The sequence below is a fragment of the Strongylocentrotus purpuratus genome, unplaced genomic scaffold, assembly GCF_000002235.5.
Source record: "Strongylocentrotus purpuratus isolate Spur 01 unplaced genomic scaffold, Spur_5.0 spur5_scaffold_6, whole genome shotgun sequence".
In the NCBI taxonomy this organism is placed as follows: domain Eukaryota; kingdom Metazoa; phylum Echinodermata; class Echinoidea; order Camarodonta; family Strongylocentrotidae; genus Strongylocentrotus; species Strongylocentrotus purpuratus.
This window is the reverse complement of record NW_022145612.1, coordinates 42,217,954-42,239,997: the sequence shown is the minus strand read 5'-3', so window position 1 is coordinate 42,239,997 and position 22,044 is coordinate 42,217,954. Positions and strand designations below refer to the sequence as shown.

The following is a 22,044-nucleotide window of genomic DNA, read 5'->3' as shown; positions in this document are numbered from 1 at the left end:
TGTATGTAGAATATTTCTGAAAAAAACTTCTGTAGATTTCAGAGGTTGAGTTTCACAAAATTTTGGAGAATTTCAGATTACCATGTTGTAGCCTTTATTTATTTATTTATTTATTTTGTTGTTGTTGAAAGAGATGTCATTTAATTCTCTCATCATTGGGAGCTTTTGACAGTAAAACCCTTAAAACCCTCCTAGCATGTTAGCACTGGGACACCCATGGTTCCTCACTTTCTTCATCTGTTTCTTAAAGGGATTGGGTATATTTGTCTCAGATTCTGAAACAGAATCCTGGATTTAGCTCATGCTGCAATTATAATTATAAACCTTTAGGTCAGTCAGGAACCCCATGACTTTTACAAGCCGATTGCTCCGCTTCCTTACAATGTACATGTAAACTTTAACATAATTTATTAACCAATCGTTTCTTATCTCTCCTTGTTTTATCAGGAGTATGAGAGATGTGGTGCCATCATCCAAGAAGACATCAGCGAAGCATCCCTCATCATGGGTGTGAAGCAAGTCCCCATTCCACGCCTCATACCAAGCAAGACTTACTGCTTCTTCTCCCACACCATCAAAGCACAGACGGAAAACATGCCCATGTTAGATCAGCTGATAGAAAGGGTATGTCAGGGAAAAAATACATGGGGCTCAGGGCGAACAAGCCCCCAAAATGCCAAAAAAGAGCCCCCCCCCCTCCCGAAAGTCATAAAAGAGCCCCCCAAAATTTGCATAGAGTTCAATGTAAAACAAATTAAGGAGTGTTAGTTTCATGCAAGCAAGCTTGAAGAGTAGCCCCCGAAATTGTTTAAATATTTTTTTCCCTGAGGTATGCAGATGCATGCACCTCTTATACAGTATATATGGGATGTCCATTTTACTTACTTACTTTACTTTACTTTAATCCAGCGATGCTATAGGACTATGCTTGTTCATCGATCACAGATGTCTTCTTTAATAATTATACATTATCCTTGTCATTTCAAATTAAATAAGTCGGAAAGGAAAAAAATGTGTGCAAACTTGCAATATCAGCTTATACAGCTACAATAGGCTCATAGACAAGATTATAGTTTTTAGGCCAGTATTTGTCTAGTCAACAGTTTACAGAAGTTGCTGAGATAACATATTCAGGAAGACTGTTCCACAATCTGTTACATTTGAGAGTTAAAGGTAATACAAAGTTTTGGTATGGGGTCATGAATTTGGTTCAAATGAACATATTTGAAGCATATGTGAGCCTAAAATATTCAGTGGTCGTTGTCGCGGTTGAAATGGAGCCAAAAGTTATGAAATTGTCAATAATAAACTCTTTATGTTGTATAGCCCCCTCTCAAAGTCAAGATATTAATTAAGCTGTGAAACAATGTTTCTTGACTAAAATCGACCGATTTGCTATTCCCGTTTGGAAATTATATATCAGAACTACATATTCTGTGATTTTCATGGTCGCAGCTACCATTGTACGGCCATAGTCGCTCTTTGAAATTTATCAAAATTTACCGGGAGCACCGGTAAATTTTTATATTCAATTTTTCTCAAAAGCAAAAGTGTTGTAGGGGCTAAATTTTTTAGTGCCCTTAATACATCCACATGGGCATCCAAATATATCAAAATTGTAAAGAATCACTATCCACCCAATTTTCGAAATTTCCCAAAACTTTGTATTACCTTTAATGGGTTTGAAGTCTTCCAAGTGCAATATTTTGTGAAAGTCTTGTCTTCTCTGGTGAAATAGGGAAATTGAAAGAGTGTAAGTCCCAAAGTAATTTTATCATATAACCGGGTAATTCTGATCAAATCACTGCTTTGAATTCCATTTAAGTGCTAGTAGTACTATTTGCAGTATAAATACTAATGTTTACTCAGAGTAAATGATCAGATAAGAGGTTCGTGTAAACAAGGTTTTGAGTCTTGTATTTTTGTCGCTTCTATAAAAAGAAGCAGGATCCACTCTGCAAGACAATCATAGAAACAATTCTAACTTCCATATTTATTTATATGAAAGGGATGGGCTGAAGAGAAGGGGTGCATGTCAAGTTTCATAATACCTCTGTTTTTCTTTGCTAAAGTTAATTGATGTATAAATTAGTTGAATCTAAAGGTAAACCGGAAATGTGCCCACCATAGATAGGTGGTAAAAAAACAGGGTCTACAACTTAAAATTCTTTCTAGTGGGTGAAATTATAGTCGATTACTACATGCACGAGGCTAGGAGAAGTAAAGTAGCCACAAAAGACTGGTTGAGTCGTTTGGAAAAGGACACTATTCTTGATTTAGCACATTATCTTTTATTATTATTTTTTTAAAGGTTTGTACTCTTTATAATTAATGACAGCATGAGATTTTGCGAGTACGAATATTAATTTTAGCTCAGAGCAAAGGAAAATCCAACAGATCATATTCATTTTATTGTCATAAGTGAACATTTTTATTCTCCACCACTTGAATTTCATTTTCAGAACGTACGGCTTCTGGATTACGAGAAGATTGTAGATGAAAACGGCAAACGTTTGGTGGCTTTTGGAAAGTTTGCTGGTATTGCAGGGATGATCAACATTCTACACGGCATTGGACTCAGACTTCTAGCCCTGGGGCATCACACACCATTCATTGTAAGTTTGCAGTTTGCATTTAAAAACATAATAAAATGAAATAAAAGTTTGATAAAGTTGTCAAGAAGAAACAAAGCAGAAGAATAAAGAAATATGCTTGTATACCTGCCTCAGCTTCTGAACGGGCAATTTGTAGATCTTGGATATGGAGTGATACAACTAGTTATTCTTTCAGGTTCAGCAATTATCCTATTTCATGAGATATCAGATGAAATGTTTAATTAGTGATTATTGTTAATCAAATGTGATTTGAATGTGTCTCTCCATACTTTTAATTATCCATGCCGTCCCATGTACCCGTACTGATTTTCATTTAGTGCATGATCAATGTTCCAAACTTCTGGGGAGTGTTTCACAAAGACTAAGATCGACTTAAGTTGGACTTGAACTATGGCAGGCCCTTCATGCCACTGGTTGCTCTCACTGTTAGTCTCTCAAGAGACTTCACAAATCTACAGAATTCACATTTTGGGGTACTTTATTATTAATAAAGGAAAAACATTATGTAAAGATCATACTTTCTAAGGTTTTTTTCATCTAATTTTACATCTGGTTTAAGACTTTTTAAGGGCATAAAACATCTGCCATGGTTCAAGTTTTACTTTAAGTCGATCTTGGTCTTTGTGAGACACCCCCCTGGCATCTTAATTAATATCCCTTCTTAGACATGCAACATTGCAAAATACAAATGATTTGTATTGTCAATTTGAATTCTTTGAACTCTACAGCATATAGCAGCTGCACACAACTACAGGAGTAGTAGCATGGCACGGCAAGCCATCAGAGATGCAGGGTACGAGATCTCATTAGGTCTGATGCCAAAGTCTGTCGGTCCCATGACGTTTGTCTTCATGGGGTCTGGAAACGTGTCACAAGTAAGATTTTATTCCACTCTCTGATCGGTTTATACCCACATTTAAAGCCCCATGGCACCTCTTATAGCTACTTGCGCCCTCTATATAGCAAGCAAAGCCTAATTGGTGACCATTGGTCCCCCATGGTCCTTTTTTTCTTACGTTCATTGAGACCTGATTTGATGGGATAACCAACCGTCAATGACCATGCAGTGAGGTCTAATCCTTCCTGGCCAAACTAGTGCAGATAGGCTTTAATAAACTACACACCAAATGTAGCTGATTTTAACTGATCATAACAAAATTAGAACCATTGTTACCCAGACCCTATAGGAAATACATGAAAGCTTATTTAAAGTTCGAGACTATTATCCTTGTTACAATTGGTACACTTAGAGTTCCACCAAAGGTAAACAATTTGGTTTTGAAAGGGTCATCTTCAAATGTTGTTTGACAGGTTTGCGTGGTGAGAAGATTGCGGTACAACCATGTGGATGGTCCTTAAAGCCCCACTGCACTACTCGCAGCTACTTGCGCCCTCTATACAACAAACAATGCCTAATCGGTGACCATTGGTCCCATATGATCCTCTTTTTCTTATGTTAAGTGAGAGCTGAGTTGATGAGATAACCACCTGTCCAGTGACCTTGCAGGGCGGTCTTATCCCTCCTGTAAACTAGTACAGATAAGCTTTAAAAGGACTGTTTGTATTCTTTTATGTTGATTGATTCTCAGTCCTTTTCAGGACTTCTCAATTAACACAAAAGAATACTAACAATCCTTTTGAGGACTTTCCTTGTGGTTGTACTGAAAATCCACTCTCTAATAGTCATCTTGTCATAGACTATTACACTTTATTGATGCAAGATATTTGTTGTTGTTGTTGTTATTTCCAGGGGGCAAAGGAAATGATAGATGAGCTACCAGTTGAGTATGTTGAGCCCCAGGATCTAAAAGAAGTTGCACAACACGGAGGTAATAAATCACATCGGGGAAGTATATAGATTAGATGGATCACATCCTTTGTTTTGAATATAGCAATGTCTAAAGTGAGAACACACTGCACTATGTGAAGTGGAATCCCTGTAAGCGGGTGGAAAGATCTTGCATGCAGCTTTGAAATGTCAAAGGTCATGTAACAAGCAATGCTGCCAATTTGAGGAAAAGGTAGTACTGATTAGTCTATCCAAAAATCAAAACTTTCATTGCATAATGTCTCTACCATTTCTGTATCTATTTCAGTAATAGAAATAAGTCAGACATATTTAGTCACTATGTTCAGATTTTACTTTTGATGGTTAGGAGCCAGAGCATTTAACACTGAGTTCCTATAGGAAATATGTTTATTCAGATGGTCATATCTCAGCCAATACTTAACATATTCAATTGGTTTTCGACACTTATGACATTATTTTTGATGCTCTTTCAGAAAATGAAGACAAAATTGAGAAATTCTAAAAATAGATTTTTATGACGTCACAGCTTCGGTACTCTATAGAAGTAAGCAGATAAAAAACAAGAGAACAACATTTTAACAAAAGTGATTTCTTAGATTTCCTATGTTTTTATTTATTCTTTGTTGAACTTACAATGTACATGTAAATAGCTGAATACTTGCAGTCTAACCGCAGTTTGTAAGAGTAAATGTTTTTTTACTGTAATTTGAATTATTGATTGTATTACTGTGCTGTTGATAACCAACAGATACGAGGAAGATTTATGCAACGGTGGTCAACAGAAAAGACCATCTTGTGAGGAAGGATGGAGGAGAATTTGAGGCAGCTGAATATGATGATTATCCTGAAAGATACAAGTCAGTCTTTAATGAAGAGGTGAGTTAATACTTCATTTTATTTGATCATCTTGTGAGGGGGTTTTGAGGAGAGTCTGAGGCAGCTGAATATGATAAATATCCAGAAAGTTATAAGTCTGTAAGTATTGGTGTGTACTGCAAGGTTTTGGAGTCATCAAAATCATAATAAATTTGGCCCAGTCTTGGTAAAGTAACAAGCACTGTACACAGAAAGATGTATATGGGACTACACAAATAATGTTGGGGCTACTTACCTTGATTTCCTTATATTTCTATTCTCATTGCTCAGCCAGTATACATTTTTCATAATAAATTTGGCCCAGTCTTGGTAAGGTAACAAGCACTGATGATAATAAAAAGTCCCAATTGTTCTTCATAGACTTACATGATACTCCTCCGTATTAGTATTTCAAAAAAAATTGTAAAAATTAAACTCACTATTCAGCAAAATTGACCGTTGCTTTTAATCGTCAATTAGACCAGCTTTAAGTGATTCATTTTATTGTTGAAATACACCAATATGCCTTGTGATGTGAATCTGGTATAATTTCCCTTTCTGTAGATTGGTCCATGGGCATCCTGCATCATCAATGGTATCTTCTGGGACACGAAGCACCCTCGCTTCCTGACCAACATGGACACCCAGACCCTCCTCGGTCCCATGCACGTCCAACCGACCTCCGAGCCTGGCTGCCCCACCCTCCCGCATCGCCTCCTGGCCATCTGTGACATCACTGCGGACCCAGGCGGTTCCATAGAGTTCATCACCGACTGCACCACCATCGAGTCACCGTTCTGCCTCTACGACGCCGACCATCGCCACCAGCACTTCAAGTCCCTGAGGTTCTCTGGGGATGGTGTCCTGGTGTGCTCCATTGATAACATGCCTGCGCAGTTGCCACGTGAAGCCACCGACTTCTTTGGTGGTCTCTTGTACCCTCTTGTACCTGAACTGGTAAGACGGTGCTTTGTATGATGAATGCAGATGATCGTTAAAATCCCCACTGTACTACTTGTAGCTACTTGCTCCCTCTATATAGAAACAATGCCTAAGCGGTGCCCATTGGTCCCCCATGATCCTCTTTTTCTTATGTTAATTGAGAGCTGAGTTGATGAGATAGCCACCTGTCAGTGACCACGCTGGGTGGTATAATCCCTCCTGGCCAAACTAGTACAGACAGGCTTTTAAATTCAGAAAGAATTCAATGATTGTCAATTTGATAGTTATAGTATGTTCTTTTTTTGTTGGCAATACCCTATTACTTGAAATTTAATTTTGGGCCACAAAGTAGGCAACATGATAATCAGTGATGTTCAAGTGAGTAAGTGCAAGAAATGCCATCATAAAGTACGCTTTTTATCTATAATGTAAGTAAACCGATGATGTTTAGTGTTGTCCACAAATTTAATTGTTATCATGTTGCAAATCATTATGCCCTTCATAGCCCGTTTTTGTTCAAGATTTCTTAGCTTATAAATGACATTTAAGGCTGGTTCAACCGCACCCTTTTTTTTATGATGACATAAAGTGTAATACACTTCACATTTTTGTATCTTATAACACAGAACTCAGTGAATATGCACAAATCCTTTGTTGTGCACAATTGGCATTAATTTTACATGTTTATAAAAAATTGGCAGCTTTTACTGCATCATATCTGAGCACTCCTTTAGGCTATGATACTTAAAGGGACTTGGTAACATTGCTAAGTTGAGAGAAAGTGGTGCTAAGGTGGTGACTTCAATGCTAGATGTACAATTAAAGATATTCTGAAAATTTGAGTGAAAACTGACCATTATTAATGATAAAGATTGGAAAAAATGATCTGATCGGTTCCTTAATTCTCCCAACTATATTATTACAATTTAATTACATTTTAAGGGAATGTAAATCGTTACAAAGCAATGAATTGGCTCTATATACCATTCCAGACATTTTAGTGTTTAAAGATTTTTAAAAGCCTGTCTTGTGTTTTATTTTCATGGAAAAAATGGTTGAGAATTTTTTTTAAAAATTGGGAAAAATTACTGGTTAATCAGTGTTAGAGGGTGTTGCACAGTGACGCCTTCAGAGAAAACCATGAATATCTTTGTGGTTTGAGAATTTTTTCTGAATTTTTGCCTGTTATAGGTTTAGTATAGTAGAAGGAATATATACTAGGTAAAATTTCACACACAAATTGCACATTTTTTCATCAACCTTCAACAATGTTACTGAGTCACTTTAAATGATGGAAAGTTGTGATTTATATTGATGTCTAAAGATTCACTCTGTCAGTCTCAGGGACTTTTGTTTGTTAGCTTCCTTTATGCCTGAGTTAGTTCAAAACAATTTTTTTTCTATCTTCATGTCTATTTCTTTTTCAGTTGACATCTGATGCTACCAAGCCTATTGAGGAAGAGAACTTCTCAAGAGTCGTAAATGATGTAAGTTTGATTTAATTTCCTATACCCAGGGGGGTGTTTCACAAAGATCCTAAGTTGAACTTATCTCTAGGTTGGACTCAACAATTATGGAAAGCTGTTAGTATCTTTGAAAATATCATGTGAAAGTTATTTTAAAAGGCATTAAATGTTGATTCAAATCATTCATATTTTCTTTTATCATGGAAAATTTCATGTTCTTGATGTGGAATTTATGAAAGTCTAAAATACTTTAATTTTTGCTTTAGGAAATGTTTAATTTTAAGGCTACAAATGGCTTTCCATAATTTTTAAGTTCAACTTAGGATCTTTGTGAAACACCCCCCATGACTTGATACTAACAGGCACCTGGGCCCTGTTTCATGAAACTTGTTACCAATAACAAATGCTAAATTTCTATGACCAATGTGCCCTTAGCCAATCTAATGCCATGATTTCAGTAGCTTATAAATATAACAGTTATATTACTGTAACTTGTTATTGATGACAAGTTTTATGAAACAGGACCCTGGTGCACATAGTTTCCTGAATTTTGGAATTTAAACAACGGTTCCCATGTGCACAGACCTATATCATTTGAATCGAAATCCCCAGCAAAAAAAACAACCCTTTCTTTAACAATATTCTATCTTTTGATATCTTGATTGATTGCTAACTATGCATAGCACAGAACCGAATGGACTAGTAAAAGGAGGAAGAAGGGATACATTTTTATTTTTGAAATCATGATTTTTATTGTTTTGTCATTTGTTGCTGGTCTAAAGGTATATCTCAGTCTTGCTTGCAATCGACTGCGTTCCTATGATAACTTTCTGTTATTTCAATGTAAATCTTGACCTCATCAGGCTATCATATGTTCCAATGGCAAACTAACGCAAGGCTACCAGTACATCCAAGCTCTGAGGGATAAGATCGATCCGTAAGTACATCCACCCTCTTACATCACCCACACCTGTCTCGGTCTGATTGTTTATCCGTGACTGTAGGTATCACATTTCCGAGTGGTTAATGTTATGAGAATGAGATGCTTCCTATGATACAGATTTTTCTTATACAACATTTAAAGAGAAGGTTGAGTTCTGTGAAGAGGTGAAAAATAATTTGTGAGCGTTATCATTGTATTATGCAAGTGTGGAAGAACATCAGATAAAAAATGTTCCCTGAAAAGCATTGCTCTTCAAATGCCTTAATATTCTAAATATGGCATGTAACATCATAACGATCGGGACAGATTTTTATGCTACAGTGTACATGTTTGTGTCGTCCCATATACATCTTTCTGGGTACAGTGCTTGTAACTTTACCAAGACTGGGCCAAATTTCTTATCATTTTTATGATTCCAGAACCTTGCAGTACACACCAATACCTAAATGCTAAATGATCAACCTTTTCTGATCCATTCCACACCTTTTCTTTCACAATGCAATCGGATGACCAGAACTCACCTTTATCTTTTAATGTCCGGAATGGTATATAGAGCCGATTAATGCTTTGTGACGATTTACATTCACCTAAATTGTAATTAAATTGTAATAATATAGTAAGGAGAATTAGGGAATCGATCACATCAGTTGTTCCTAATTTTTATAATTAATGGGGGTCTGTTTGCACTCAAATTTTGATAAATTTCAAATAGCGCCTGTGACCGTACAATGGTAGCTGTGACCATGAAAATCTCAGAATATGTAGTTGTGATATATAATTTCCAAACGGGAATAGCTAATCGGTCGATTTTAGTCAAGAACATTGTTTTATAGCTTAATTAATATCTTGACCTTGAGAGGGAGCTACACAACATAAAGAGTTTATTGTTTACAATATTTCATAACTTTAGACTCGATTTCAACTGCAACAACGATCACTGAATATTGTAGGATCGCATATGAATCCAATGTGTTCATTTGAACCAAACTCATGACCCCATACCAAACTTTGTATTACCTTTAACAGAGTTGATATCAATCACAACTATGTACACAAGAGATAGGGGAGTGCAAACTTGGGATTGATTACAGGACTTCCGATTGATTTGGATCAATTGCAACTCTCTATATTAAAGACGGGGTCCAGATGTAGATCCCATGTTGTGCAAACAAAAACCTGTGGTGTTTCTACGAAGTGCAAGGATTCGATAGATAATAAACCAAGATACAACTGTGTGGTTGCACTCATATTCAATGAACCTTTGCAAGATTCTTAGCAAGGAGCAAAAGCATAGACAAAAGTTGAGCTTTGAGCTTAATTTTATCAGAAATCATGGACAAATTGTCAAAATGTATTTTGCCGTGTATTTTTCAGTAATTATATGGAAAATTTATTCCTCAAGATCTTCCGGAAGTGAATGTTCCCTTTATCCTTGAGTTTGCCCATACATTTTTTGTCTTTAGATATACTACCATGATATTGGAAAACAGCGTCTTTTGATAACTATTAAATGTATAACCCTTTGGTTTTCTTTTTAACCTTGTTATCTAAACCTCATTATTCAATCCCCATATGCAGGTATGTGTGTGTTTTTTATTTAATGGATGTGACTAGACACTAGTAGCTAACTGTATTGATTGTTATATGATCTACAGGAGAATCCCAATAGACATGGCTACAGCAGAGAAGAAGGTTCTGGTCTTAGGCTCCGGCATGATGGTACCTCCTGTCATTGATTACCTGACCAGAGACAACAGTCTAGCCTGTACTATAGGTGAGTCTTATTCTTTGTAGACTGGTGTTTTGTATTTCTCCTTAATACCTCCCTTTGTTTCTTTTCTTTTAAAGGCATCGTTTAAAGGCATCGTTTAAAGGCATCGTTTAACAATGTTAAGTCTGAGATGCATGGCCCTACGTGTTATCAGTGTCTGTGATATGGTGTAATATTGAAGCCCTGACGAAAATATGCGCTTCAAAATGATCATGAAGTGCCTCAAAAAAGTAAAAATCTTTGAGTGATCGGTTTTACCATACTCATTTTCCCCAATAGACTGTAGTGTTATAAAAAAAACATTCGGAAAACAAAAAATAAAAATTTCGATTTCAAATCATAAATATCTTGAATATCAGACAGGTGATCGGCTTGTAAAAGTCATGGGATTCCTAACTGACCTAAAGATTTATAATTATCATTGCAGCATCAGCTAAATCCAGGATTTTGTTTCAGAATCTGAGGCAATGTTACAGAGTCACTTTAATTTCCTCACAATCTATCTTTTCACTTGTTATTGTTACTATTTCCCTTTGCCTTTATTTTGCCTTGTTAGTCTTCTTTAATTGATAAAGATTTTGATGATGATGATGATGGCAATGACATTAATGATTATAATAGTAACATCAGGGATGCAGGCTGGAAAATGTACTTTCAAAATCACAGATTTGGAGAGAAACAAAATACGATAGTAATGAATAACTTGATAAAATTAGATTTACCGGGGGAAGATGTTTTAAGGGATCTGATCCAAAGTGAGATACTAAATGTTTCTTATCCATGTACTGTAAAATGTTTTTCTTCTGAGGAGAGTTTAGAGTCTGAGGTGAATGGCTCAAATGTTTTTATTTGCAGTGAACTGTATCAAACCCTAATGTCTTCAACAATTCAACAATTGTTTTTAACTTGAGATGGACAATTTTTTTTAGATCACTGAGGTTCAGTTTATTGAAAAGGAACATGTGCTGTTACTGTATGGAGTGGATGAGGTCATCTAAACAAGAATTGACTTAATATTTTGTAGTATTTTAGGGAACATGTTTAGTGATAATCTATGCAACAAACAACATGATCTAACAATGAAAGGGAATATGTATCAAAATTGCATGGAGTAGACTGGGTCATCTCAATTTATTTCCATCAGAAGTTTATACATGTACTTTGGAACATATTGATCATTTTATGATATACTGCAGTCATACCTGTCTATAAAGGACATCCAAAGAAAATGGTAAACATGTTCTCTGTGGCCTTTCTGTAAAGGTACAAGTGCACTTTGATCAAGTAAAAAACTTGCTTTTTACAGATAGAAATGAGAATAACCACCAGTAAATTTTGACTGGTTACCTGGTTAGAGGTAATCATTATGACAGGTTAACTGAATTTGAATTTTATATTGTGACTTCTTGCCCCCGTCTTATTAATCAATTGAAAGGGCAACTTATTTGCGATTTATGTCAATTGCGATTTTGTACATAACGTCACCTGGCTGGCAGAAGGGCGTTAGCTCGAATTTCAGGTAAAAATTGAAGCGTTAAGCAGAAGAGCGTTAGCACTAAATCGCCTCAAACTTTTATAAAACTGACTTATTTCCTGAAAAAAATTGTGGCCGTGTTCCTCTATAACATTTCTATTAGTCTTGTAAGTTTCAAAACAATTTTCGGGACGGAAAGCAGTTTAAATATAAAACAAATCTTTAAATGCGAATAATTTGAAAAGTAGTTTTCGAGTAGCTCATCCGCTAACGCTCTTCTGCCAGCCGGCCGACAATAAGAGATAGGAGACTGCAAAGTTGCAAATAATTGGAGGACTTTTGATTGGTTTTGTATCAATCGCAAATCTTTATGAGATGGGGCCCTGGTATGAAGGAAGTCGCTGAAGGTCTAGACAGTAGATACCCCAACTCAGGTGATCTTCATGTTTCTATGTATTTTTTTAGCTTATGATATGAAGGAAGTCTCTGAAGGTCTAACAACTCACTACCCTTACAGAGGTGGCCTGTTTGTATCTCGATGTACCCTTCTTTTCACAAAATGGCAGATATGCGCATGGTTCAGAAGAAAACAAATGATCCATAGAAAATTGCTTTTGAAACTTTTTGTTCTACATGTAATTTCTTGTATTTATCACTATGCAGGATGAATAAATTTAGCATGTCTGAATACATCAAATTCTGAACTGATTATTTGAACATTTTGCACATCAAGAATACATTTTTCTTCAATTCAACTGTCATTTTGTGATAAAGGAATATTCATCCATGGTACTTGGAGATTTTGTCACAAGTGACAACTCCAAGGGGTACTCTTAAATTGTATTGGCATTATAGCAAGGAATGTTGAATTTAACAATATCTATAAATTTAACCTATTTCTTTCCGCTTTTCACCTTACCAGTAGTTCTCTTATCTTTTCCCCTGTTGTATTTAATCATAAGTTTATTTTGTATAAAATTGATTTCTTTGGGGATACCAATTACCCTTTTTCTGAAAGAAGAAAATATAAAGCATGACATTAAAGATATAGACCAGTTTTGGAAATGCCCCCCTCTCAAAAAATGAAGTGGAAGCTCTTATTACCAATCATGTGAAAGAATATGTTCTGACTAATACGTGATGATAAAAAATTTGCCTGGAAACCGCCTACTAATTGATATATTTGGTAAATTATCATATTGATCCGGCCTGGATAGATATCGCAAATGCACGTTAACATTAAACATTCAGGCATATATTTCTGCTTTTTTGCCAATTTAGGTTTAAGTATGGTCATCTAAGCCTCTGAAGGCAATATTTGAACAATATTGAATGGATATTTTGCACCCAAAACCCTTAAACTGCAATTTGACCACTACTGGTCTATCCCTCTAATGATAAGTAAAGTCATTCTTCTGTTAATAATATACAGAACCTATTTTATATTTGTAACTATGTTTATTTTCCCATACCGGTCTTTAGTATTGGTGATACTAAGTTACTGTATTATTATTAGCTATGTTTAATGTTTTACTAGCAGGATATCTAATACATACATTTGGGGCTCACCTTATTTCATTGTTTTTCTCCCCTCTTAATATCATCTACTCTTCCTTTCCCTTTTTTTTCTCGCAAGAATGGATAAGGTTATAGTTCTACCCTTGTAATCTGGTAATCTTATAATGTCTTTACCCTTTTTTTCTTTTTTTAATCTTCAAATTTTGATGGAAAATATTCTTTACTGGCGTATTTTTTCCTTGGGAATATAAATCATCATGAAACATATAATAAATAGTAACCTTTTAAATTCTACTTTGAATCTCGTTGGCAGGTTTGATAGGGATACCTGTTCCATAGCCATTAATAACTTACCCAAAGACACTCATATTGTATTTTCAATTTTTACTAACGTTATCTAAATCAGTTGATAATCATATTGATTATTTATCATTGTAGTATCAATTTACATTTAATATTTATTTGTCCTATATTCTATATCTCAGTTATTGTAAACATTTTTTTTTTTTAATTGAATAAACCAAATCAATCAATTCAAATCAGAATGTAATGTGCAAAGAGAAATAGTTTTAAAGGCCCACTGTCCTACTTGTAGCTACTTGCTCCCTCTATATAGAAAACTTCCCCAATCGGTGCCTGTTGGTCCCCTCTTTTTCTTATGTTAGTTGAGAGCTGAGTTCATGAGATAGCCACCTGTCAGTGACCTCGCTGTGTGGTCTTATCCCTTCTGGCCCAGTAGATTTGACTGTCTTTAAATTGTACATGTTCAAGTGCCAATCCATCAATTGACAGAAAACAGTGTGCCAAAGTGTTAAATGGGTACCAGGTAGGATGCGACACTCATTGTTGGTCAAACAGTTTTTGAGCGACACGCAATGCCTGGCTGGAATGCTCCCCAGGGAGTGGAGATTGTGCACACAGTGTGTGGGGGCAAGTATTGAATCCAATGGCCGGGTAATAGTATATCTGTAAAGCGCTTAAAGACATCATAGATGTATTAAGCGCTATATATATAAGCAGAATTATTATTATTATGTCTGTGTGTATTTTGTTTTATAGCTTCTGATACGAAGGAAGTCGCTGAGGGTCTAGCAAGTCGCTACCCTAACACAGGTGCTCTCTATCTTAATGTTGACATGCATCCAGAATTACTCAGCAAATGCATCAAGGAACATGACCTGGTTATGAGGTAAGATCAGATGTCAAAGAACAGTCAGAATCGTCTGATTTCGGTCCTAAACCTACAGACATTAGTTTGCAGCCATGTTATGAGAGACTGGTATTATATAATAATGTAAAGGTTTTAGCTTTATCCATTCAGTTTGCACTTTTTGTCATAAAATGACAACAGAAAAGTAGTTATGTAGTCGATGTCAGTCATTATTGAAAGTATATCTCCATGTATTTTGAAGAATTGTTTCTTCTGATAAAGCTGAGTTCCACTTTCTGTGTGTAAGCTGTACTTTACATTTTTTTTATTTTGTTTTATGTTGGTTGTCTGTCCATTGACACAAAGTTGTATTTTCATCAGATAGGATCTTTAAATGTACATATTCTGTCAAAACTACCCTCTGTGTCTTCCTGTGTAGTATGTTGCCTCTTCATCTACATAGTCGTATTGCCAAGATGTGCGTAGAGCATAAACGACACTTGGCCACAACCAGCTACACATCACCGGAACTCAGAGCCCTACAACAAAAGTGAGTCAACGTTGAGGATATTTGAGATGATGTTGAAAAATCTAAAAACTCATTTATATCATGTATCCACAATTTCTACATGCTTCTTTTTCTGCCAGCAGTATCAAGAATTTTTGTTCATGTTCAAACCATATGATTTTCTCTGAAAATTATATGTATTCTTTAGTTATTTGTTGCTTGGTCAATCACACCTCACAAACTTTTATAATCGTTTTCAGGCAACTACTTCCATACATACATAAAATGTAGATAACCAGTATCTTGTATATTTCTTCCACCCTCAGTTGAAGGTAGTGTCATTGAATAGACAGTTCAAGACACAATAGGTAAAAGCACCAAAAATGCTTTTGTTATCTACATTATCTAGCTTTTATAGGTTCATGTTATTTCTAGTTGATGGTCAATTATATCCATGTTATTTTATAGAAGAATATAAAAAGTGCATATTCCTTGTATACTTATTTGTAATGCTTATTTTGAACAGTGCTGTGGATGCTGGTATAACCATAATAACAGAATGTGGATTGGATCCGGGGATTGATCACATGCTGGCTATGGAATGCTTTGAGAATGTCAAACAACTAGGAGGAAAGGTAGCTATTTCGGTCAATAAGTGTTGTTTTTTTAAAGATGTGTCATAAAACTTTAAAGGTATAGATCAGTTCTGGTCATGCGATTGCATTGTGAAAGAAACGTAGTGGAATTGATCAGAAAAGGTTGATCATCTAGCATATAAGTATTGGTGTGTACTGCAAGGTTCTGGAATCAACAAATTGATAAGAAATTTGGCCCGGTCTTGGTAAAGTTACAAGCACTGTACACAGAAAGATGTATATGGGACTACGCGATATCTATCCAGTCGAGATAGATATAATAATTTACCAAAGATATTAATTAGTAGGTGGTTTTCCTGCAAAATTTGTATCATCACGTATTAGTCAAAACATATTCTTTCACACGATTGGTAATAAGAGCTTCCATTTCATTTTGAGAGGGGGCGTTTACAAAACTGGTCTATACCTTTAACTAATAGTTTAAACAATCCTCATGAATTTTTCAGCAGATGTGTATCTTTTTTTAAAACTCTGACTCTATTTTCTTTCATTTGATACACAGTTTGAGTATACTTTTGTTTCTGACTTCCATTGTGTATCCAAATAAACACATTTCTTTTATTTTACAAGTGAAACAGACTTACATATAAAATGTGATCATCAGTCTGTGTGGACTTCTTACCAGTATTTTGTTGTTCTTAAAGATAAACTCGAGTTCTGGTAATGCGATTGCATTGTGAAAGAAAAGGTGTGGAATGGATCAGAAAAGTTGATCATATAGCATGTAAGTAATGGTGCGTAATGCAAGGTTCTGGGGTCATCAAAATCATCATAAATTTGGCAGAGTCTTGGTAAAGTAACAATCACTTACACAGAAAGATGTATATGGGACAACACACATGGTGTCGGGGCTAGTACAACCCTGATTTCCTTATCTTTCTATGCTCATTACTCAGCCAGTATACATTTTCTTCCAAAATTGTTTGGCACATGACCTTTATTTGTAATCTTGAACATTCAGTGTAAGTTTCGTTAGATTCTGTGAGAATTAATTTTCTTTTTTTACCAGAACTCAAGTATATCTTTAATTTTAAAACTTTGTGTGATAGGTGAAACTGTTTGAGTCATGGTGTGGTGGTCTTCCAGCTCCAGAGTTTTCAGCCAATCCTCTCAAGTACAAGTTCAGGTAAGTTGAGATATTCGAAGGAAAGAAATTGAAATATGATATGAGATATTTATATAATATTGGATGGCTTTGAGTGTGATACAAGAATATATTGCTCAAGCTTTGACAATATTGGACGAGTCAAAGACGAGTCTAATATTGTCTTAGCGAGAGCAATATATTCTGGTATCACACGAAAACAAAGCCATAAAATATTATTATTATCTATATGAGTCTGAATAGCGAAATATTTTTTTTTGACTTACCTCAGTCTCAGTAAATATGGCTTTGTTTTCGTGTGATATCAATTTCACATCGATATCGATAGTTGAAGTTCCTGGATGACTGAGCAATACAAAAACAATATTGGTCAGTCGTCCGGGTACTGCGCTAAAGATATTAAATACACTAATTTATTGTACCACTTGGAAGCCTTATATAGATACTAATGTACGTTATTTGATAAATACCAGGTATGAAGAGTTGTTTTGTGTAGGTTTGTCCTAAAGATGACCCCTCCCCCCTATCCTAATCATGTCATACTTCAATCCTTTAGTTGGAGCCCTGCGACAGCTCTGCTCGCCATGACCCGAGATGCCAAGTACCTCAAGGACCAGCAAGAGATCTACCTCCCTCCCGGGATGCACATGGATGCATCGAATGTTAACAGCTTCAACTTCCTACCAGGGTTCAACCTGGAAGGCTACTGCAACCGTGATGCCATGCAATACGTCTTCCTCTACGGAATCCCAACAGCGGATAATATCATCAGGGGCACGCTCAGATACAAGGTAGGAACCACCATTAAAACTACTTGGGGATGGGAGAGGGAAGGGGAGAGGGAGGGAGGGGGATGCTAAAGAATTATGTTCCTCAGGCTTAATGCTCTAGAAAAGGATTTCCTTTCTTTTTATTGATTGAAATACGTCTTCCTCTACGGTATCCCAACAGCGGATAACATCATCAGGAGCACGCTCAGATACAAGGTGGGAATGGGAAACCACCATTATAACTACTTGGGGGATGGGAGAGGGAAGGGAAGAGGAGAGGGAAGGGAAAGGGAGGGGAGGGGAGGGAGGGGAGGGAGGGGGGGGGGGGGGGAGAGGGGGTGTAAAGACTGATGTTCCTAGGGTTTAATGCTCTAGAAAAATGATTTCCTTTCTTTTAGTTGCTTGAAATATTAGAAGGCAGATGACAAGGTGATAGAGGAGTCTCTAAAATGATTGATGAAAAAGATAGATTGATGAAAAAAAGAAATGGAATTGAATTGAATAGAAAGCTGAAAAGATCCATAGATGAAGAGAGATATGGACACATATAGATTCATTTAGGTATATATATATATATATATATATATATATATATATATATTTATAGATCAATGAAATAGGTAAGAAAATGAATGCATAAAAAGCTTGGCATTTATGTTGATCGATTGTTTAATAGTTGAAGATACTTGCACTCCATAAAGGCTACTTTATATATGCCCAGCAGGTGTGAAGGAGTCTTTAGTATAGTCTGCTAAGTGGGTTCAGCTTCATACTTACTGGTGCGGACTGAGATGACTATTGTCCTAGTCCTTCGTTCAAGGATATGATGGTCTGTTTATTAGGGTGTACAGTTTCATACTCACTGCTGTGGATCGATGACGATTGTAAAATATAACATTATTCTGTTCTTTTGTTCAGGGATATTGTCACGTTGTTACTGGGCTGAGGATGATTGGCATAGCGGATGAGAACCCACACCCTGCCCTAGATGAAGATGCTCCAGAGATCACATGGGTGAGTGAGTCTTCAAGATTCAAGATAATTTTATCTGTCCATGCATGCAAACTTTACATAGAAATTTTGCTTCCAATGGCTTTTTTAGCTCATCCGGCCCGAAGGGCCCGATGAGCTTAAGCCATGGCGTGGCGTCCATCCGTCCACAGTTTTCAAAATGCTTCTTCTTCGTTATTTTTCAACCAATTTTGATTCTAATTGTTTCATATGATAGGGCTAGGAGGGGGATTTAAAACTTCTACACAGAATCATGCTAATCTATGCTAATTTATGCTAATTTATTCGAAATCACAAAAAATGCTTCTTCTCCTTAATTTCTCGACTGATTTTGATTTGCTTTGCTTTAATCTGGTAGAGCTAACTTTGGTACACTAAACTTCTACACAGAATTTTGAAATTGTTCTCCATTAATTAATTATGGTAATTTATGCAAATTTATTCCAAAAATAACAAAAATTGCTTCTTGACCGATTTTGATTTCGTTTGCCTTATCTGGTAGAGCTAAATTTGGAACACTAAACTTCTACACAGAATTTTGAGATTTTGCTCCATTGATTAATAATGGTAATTTATTCAAATTTATTCCAAAAATAACAAAAAATGCTTCTTCTCCTTCCTTTCTTTTTTAAAGTTTTGTGCAAAATATTAGGATGATTATTTGATCCCTCACAGAAAACACTTAATTTGTGGATTAAAAAGAGGAGAAAAGAGAGGTTGAAAATTAAATGTCCCTTCCAGGGCATCAAATTTTTAATTTTTGACCAGTTCAAAAGTGTACCACATAAAATTTACGATATTTGTTGTTGCAAGATGTAGATGAGCGATACGTCATTGACGTTCTGGTTGACAGTGAACATACAAATGCTAGAAAATAAAATACAAAATTCAACAATAGAAATATAGATTATGATTATGATTATCTCAAAATAAACCTGGCACAGGGTATTTTTGGGGCTTGGTACAATGGAGATTAGCACTGTAGCATGATAAGAGTTAAAGCCCATCTGCACTAGTTTGGCCAGGAGGGATTAGACCTCCCTGCGTGGTCCGCTGGCAGGTGGTTATCTCATCAAATCAGCCCTCAACTTGAGAAAAAGGGCACCATGGGGGAATTGTTGGCTATATATAGGGCGCAAGTAGCTAAAAGTCCCGGCCCCCCCCCCCCCCCCCCCCACTACGAGAACGGACGGACCCCATGCGTGTTACCAAAATGTCCGTAAAGTGGTACTTTTCGTGCGACAAAGTCCGGCCCGAGAATTGTAAAAAAAGGGGTGTATTAACTTTTCACCCGAGATTTCTTTAAAAAGGGGGTGTTTTTTCTTTTTTTCTCTCATCTCTTTGGACTCCTGAGAAATTATTCCGAATTTAGGGTGGTACATTGAGCATTTTTCATGATTTAGGGGGGTCTCCAAGGCAGGAAAGCCAGCGAAAGGGGGGTTCGAAAATGTTGGCAGTCCTCAGATAGGGGTTGCTTTCAAAAAGAGGGAACAAGCATATGCGTACCCTAAATAACAATGAGTGGGGGGCCGGGCTACAAGTAGTGCAGTCCCGCTTTAATGTAAGATGATGCTTGAATTAGCGTGAGACCAGCAAAAATCAAAGTCTTGTTTCTTTCTATACAGAGAGAGCTGCTATGTGTGACCATGGGAGCAAGCATGGGTAAGGAGTTCACCGAGGAGGAAGCGATCAACATGGTGTTTGAAGCAGTGGGCAGGGACCAGCAGAGACTACAAGCAGTCAGAGAGTATGTCATAGAATAGGATGTTACTGTAGTTCTTTATCGACACTTAGGTTTAGCAGTTTAAGAGAATCAAAGTTGATAAATTTATGAGTATAAATGGTTCATTCATTGACAAATAAACTTTGGTTTAGATGATCAAATTTGATTTTTATTTTTATTTTTTTTTTTGTGGGGGGGGGGGAGGGGAGGGGGGGGGAGAGAACTCTAGCCTATCAAATAAGAGATTGATTTATTAGTCTTGCAGTGCGAATAGTGTCCAAAATTAAATTCACCTATGGAGAGCTTGAAATAGTACATTTCATATTACTGTGTAATGCATAGTTTTTTATTTATTATACAAAATTATATATTAAAGTGGCCTTTCAGAGTGTTCATCAAAGTGAACAATTGCATTAAATGATGTGGCTTTTGGTAGGCCTATTGCCCTCTGGATCAATTAAACAGTGGTATTAATTATTGCTCATATTTTTTTATTCTTTGATTTCAGTTTGGGACTCCTGTCGGATACCGTGGTTACGAAGCAGGGTTCTCCTCTCATGACTCTCTCTCATCACTTGTCTCAGAAGCTTTCATATGGTAAGGAACTTTTCAGTATTCACTGTGCTTGGAAAAAAATGAGCGGTTGCGTGGATGCAATCAAACACCTAATGAGCCGTGAGGCAACCTTAAAGGTATAGACCAGTTTTGGAAATGCGCCCCTCTCAAAAAATGAAATATTTGATGATTCCAGAACCTTGCAGTACACATCAGTACTTATATGCTAGATGATCAACCTTTTCTGATCGTTTCTTTCACAATGTAATCGCATGACCAGAACTGGTCTATACCTTTAAAATCCTCGCAAATCTTGCAAATTTGTCTTCGCTGGACTTTTGTTTTGTCATTGTATAATAGGTCCTATTGATGTTGTTGGATAAAGTTGAGACATTTGTTTTCTGTTTGATGTAGAGAACACAAACATTAAAGCTCCTGTTAAGTCATCAGGCAAGATGACTTGGTCCCATACTGCATGAACATTCCGTAACAATTCTTTATTTTTTATCTGTGAGAAATAAAATGATGACCACCTGCCAGTGCCCTTGGAGGGAGGTCTAATCCCTCCTGGCCTGGACTAGTGTGGAGGGGCTTTAAGTGAATTCCCGAAATATAGTATTGCAGCATCAAAATTTACAAATCTACACCGCTCACAAGATTCATGAAAGTATTTTATAAGAAAAATGTCTGTTTTTACATAATGTGGAGAATCGGAAGGACTTATTTTGTATGATACATACATACTTCTGTTACTCATCAATCCACACATGTCTTCCTCTTCCCTTTAAAGGTGAAGGAGAGCGTGACCTGGTGATCATGCGTAATGTGATTGGTGTGGACTGGCCGGACGGTACTCAGACCCATGAAGAGATAGGATTGACCGTCTATGGAGAGCCAAACGGTCTCTCAGCTATGGCTATGACTGTAGGTTACCCGGTAGCCATTGCAGCCAAGATGGTGCTAGAAGGTAAATATACCAGGCCTTTACATTTCTGGATGTACTACATGTATGAACCTCAAAGATTCTGTTGATGTGCATGCTTTAATGCATCAATGTTTACAAACAAATATTTGATCACCCTCATGCAAGACATGCTTGCTCTGTAGAAAACTTTAAATGAATTATTATGCAGAATTTTATTGTCTTATCCAAACAAAATACTGGATTACTC

At 36.3% G+C, this 22,044-nt stretch overlaps 1 protein-coding gene across 2 annotated transcripts in view; it reads left to right on the top strand.

Annotated features, from left to right (window-relative positions):
• LOC592682 (alpha-aminoadipic semialdehyde synthase, mitochondrial) overlaps positions 1-22,044 on the top strand; it is a 29,385-nt gene that overhangs the window by 3,847 nt on the left and 3,494 nt on the right. For both annotated transcript variants that reach the window (XM_031000316.1, XM_031000317.1), the window contains exons 3-20: positions 448-624; positions 2,463-2,615; positions 3,344-3,490; positions 4,366-4,444; positions 5,174-5,301; positions 5,845-6,237; positions 7,650-7,709; positions 8,552-8,625; positions 10,287-10,405; positions 14,454-14,583; positions 14,984-15,094; positions 15,579-15,687; positions 16,758-16,834; positions 17,370-17,604; positions 18,502-18,597; positions 20,220-20,341; positions 20,826-20,914; positions 21,663-21,839. In XM_031000316.1, the coding sequence (XP_030856176.1) occupies positions 448-624; positions 2,463-2,615; positions 3,344-3,490; positions 4,366-4,444; positions 5,174-5,301; positions 5,845-6,237; positions 7,650-7,709; positions 8,552-8,625; positions 10,287-10,405; positions 14,454-14,583; positions 14,984-15,094; positions 15,579-15,687; positions 16,758-16,834; positions 17,370-17,604; positions 18,502-18,597; positions 20,220-20,341; positions 20,826-20,914; positions 21,663-21,839 (2,476 nt within the window). The remainder of the gene's footprint in view (positions 1-447; positions 625-2,462; positions 2,616-3,343; positions 3,491-4,365; positions 4,445-5,173; positions 5,302-5,844; positions 6,238-7,649; positions 7,710-8,551; positions 8,626-10,286; positions 10,406-14,453; positions 14,584-14,983; positions 15,095-15,578; positions 15,688-16,757; positions 16,835-17,369; positions 17,605-18,501; positions 18,598-20,219; positions 20,342-20,825; positions 20,915-21,662; positions 21,840-22,044) is intronic.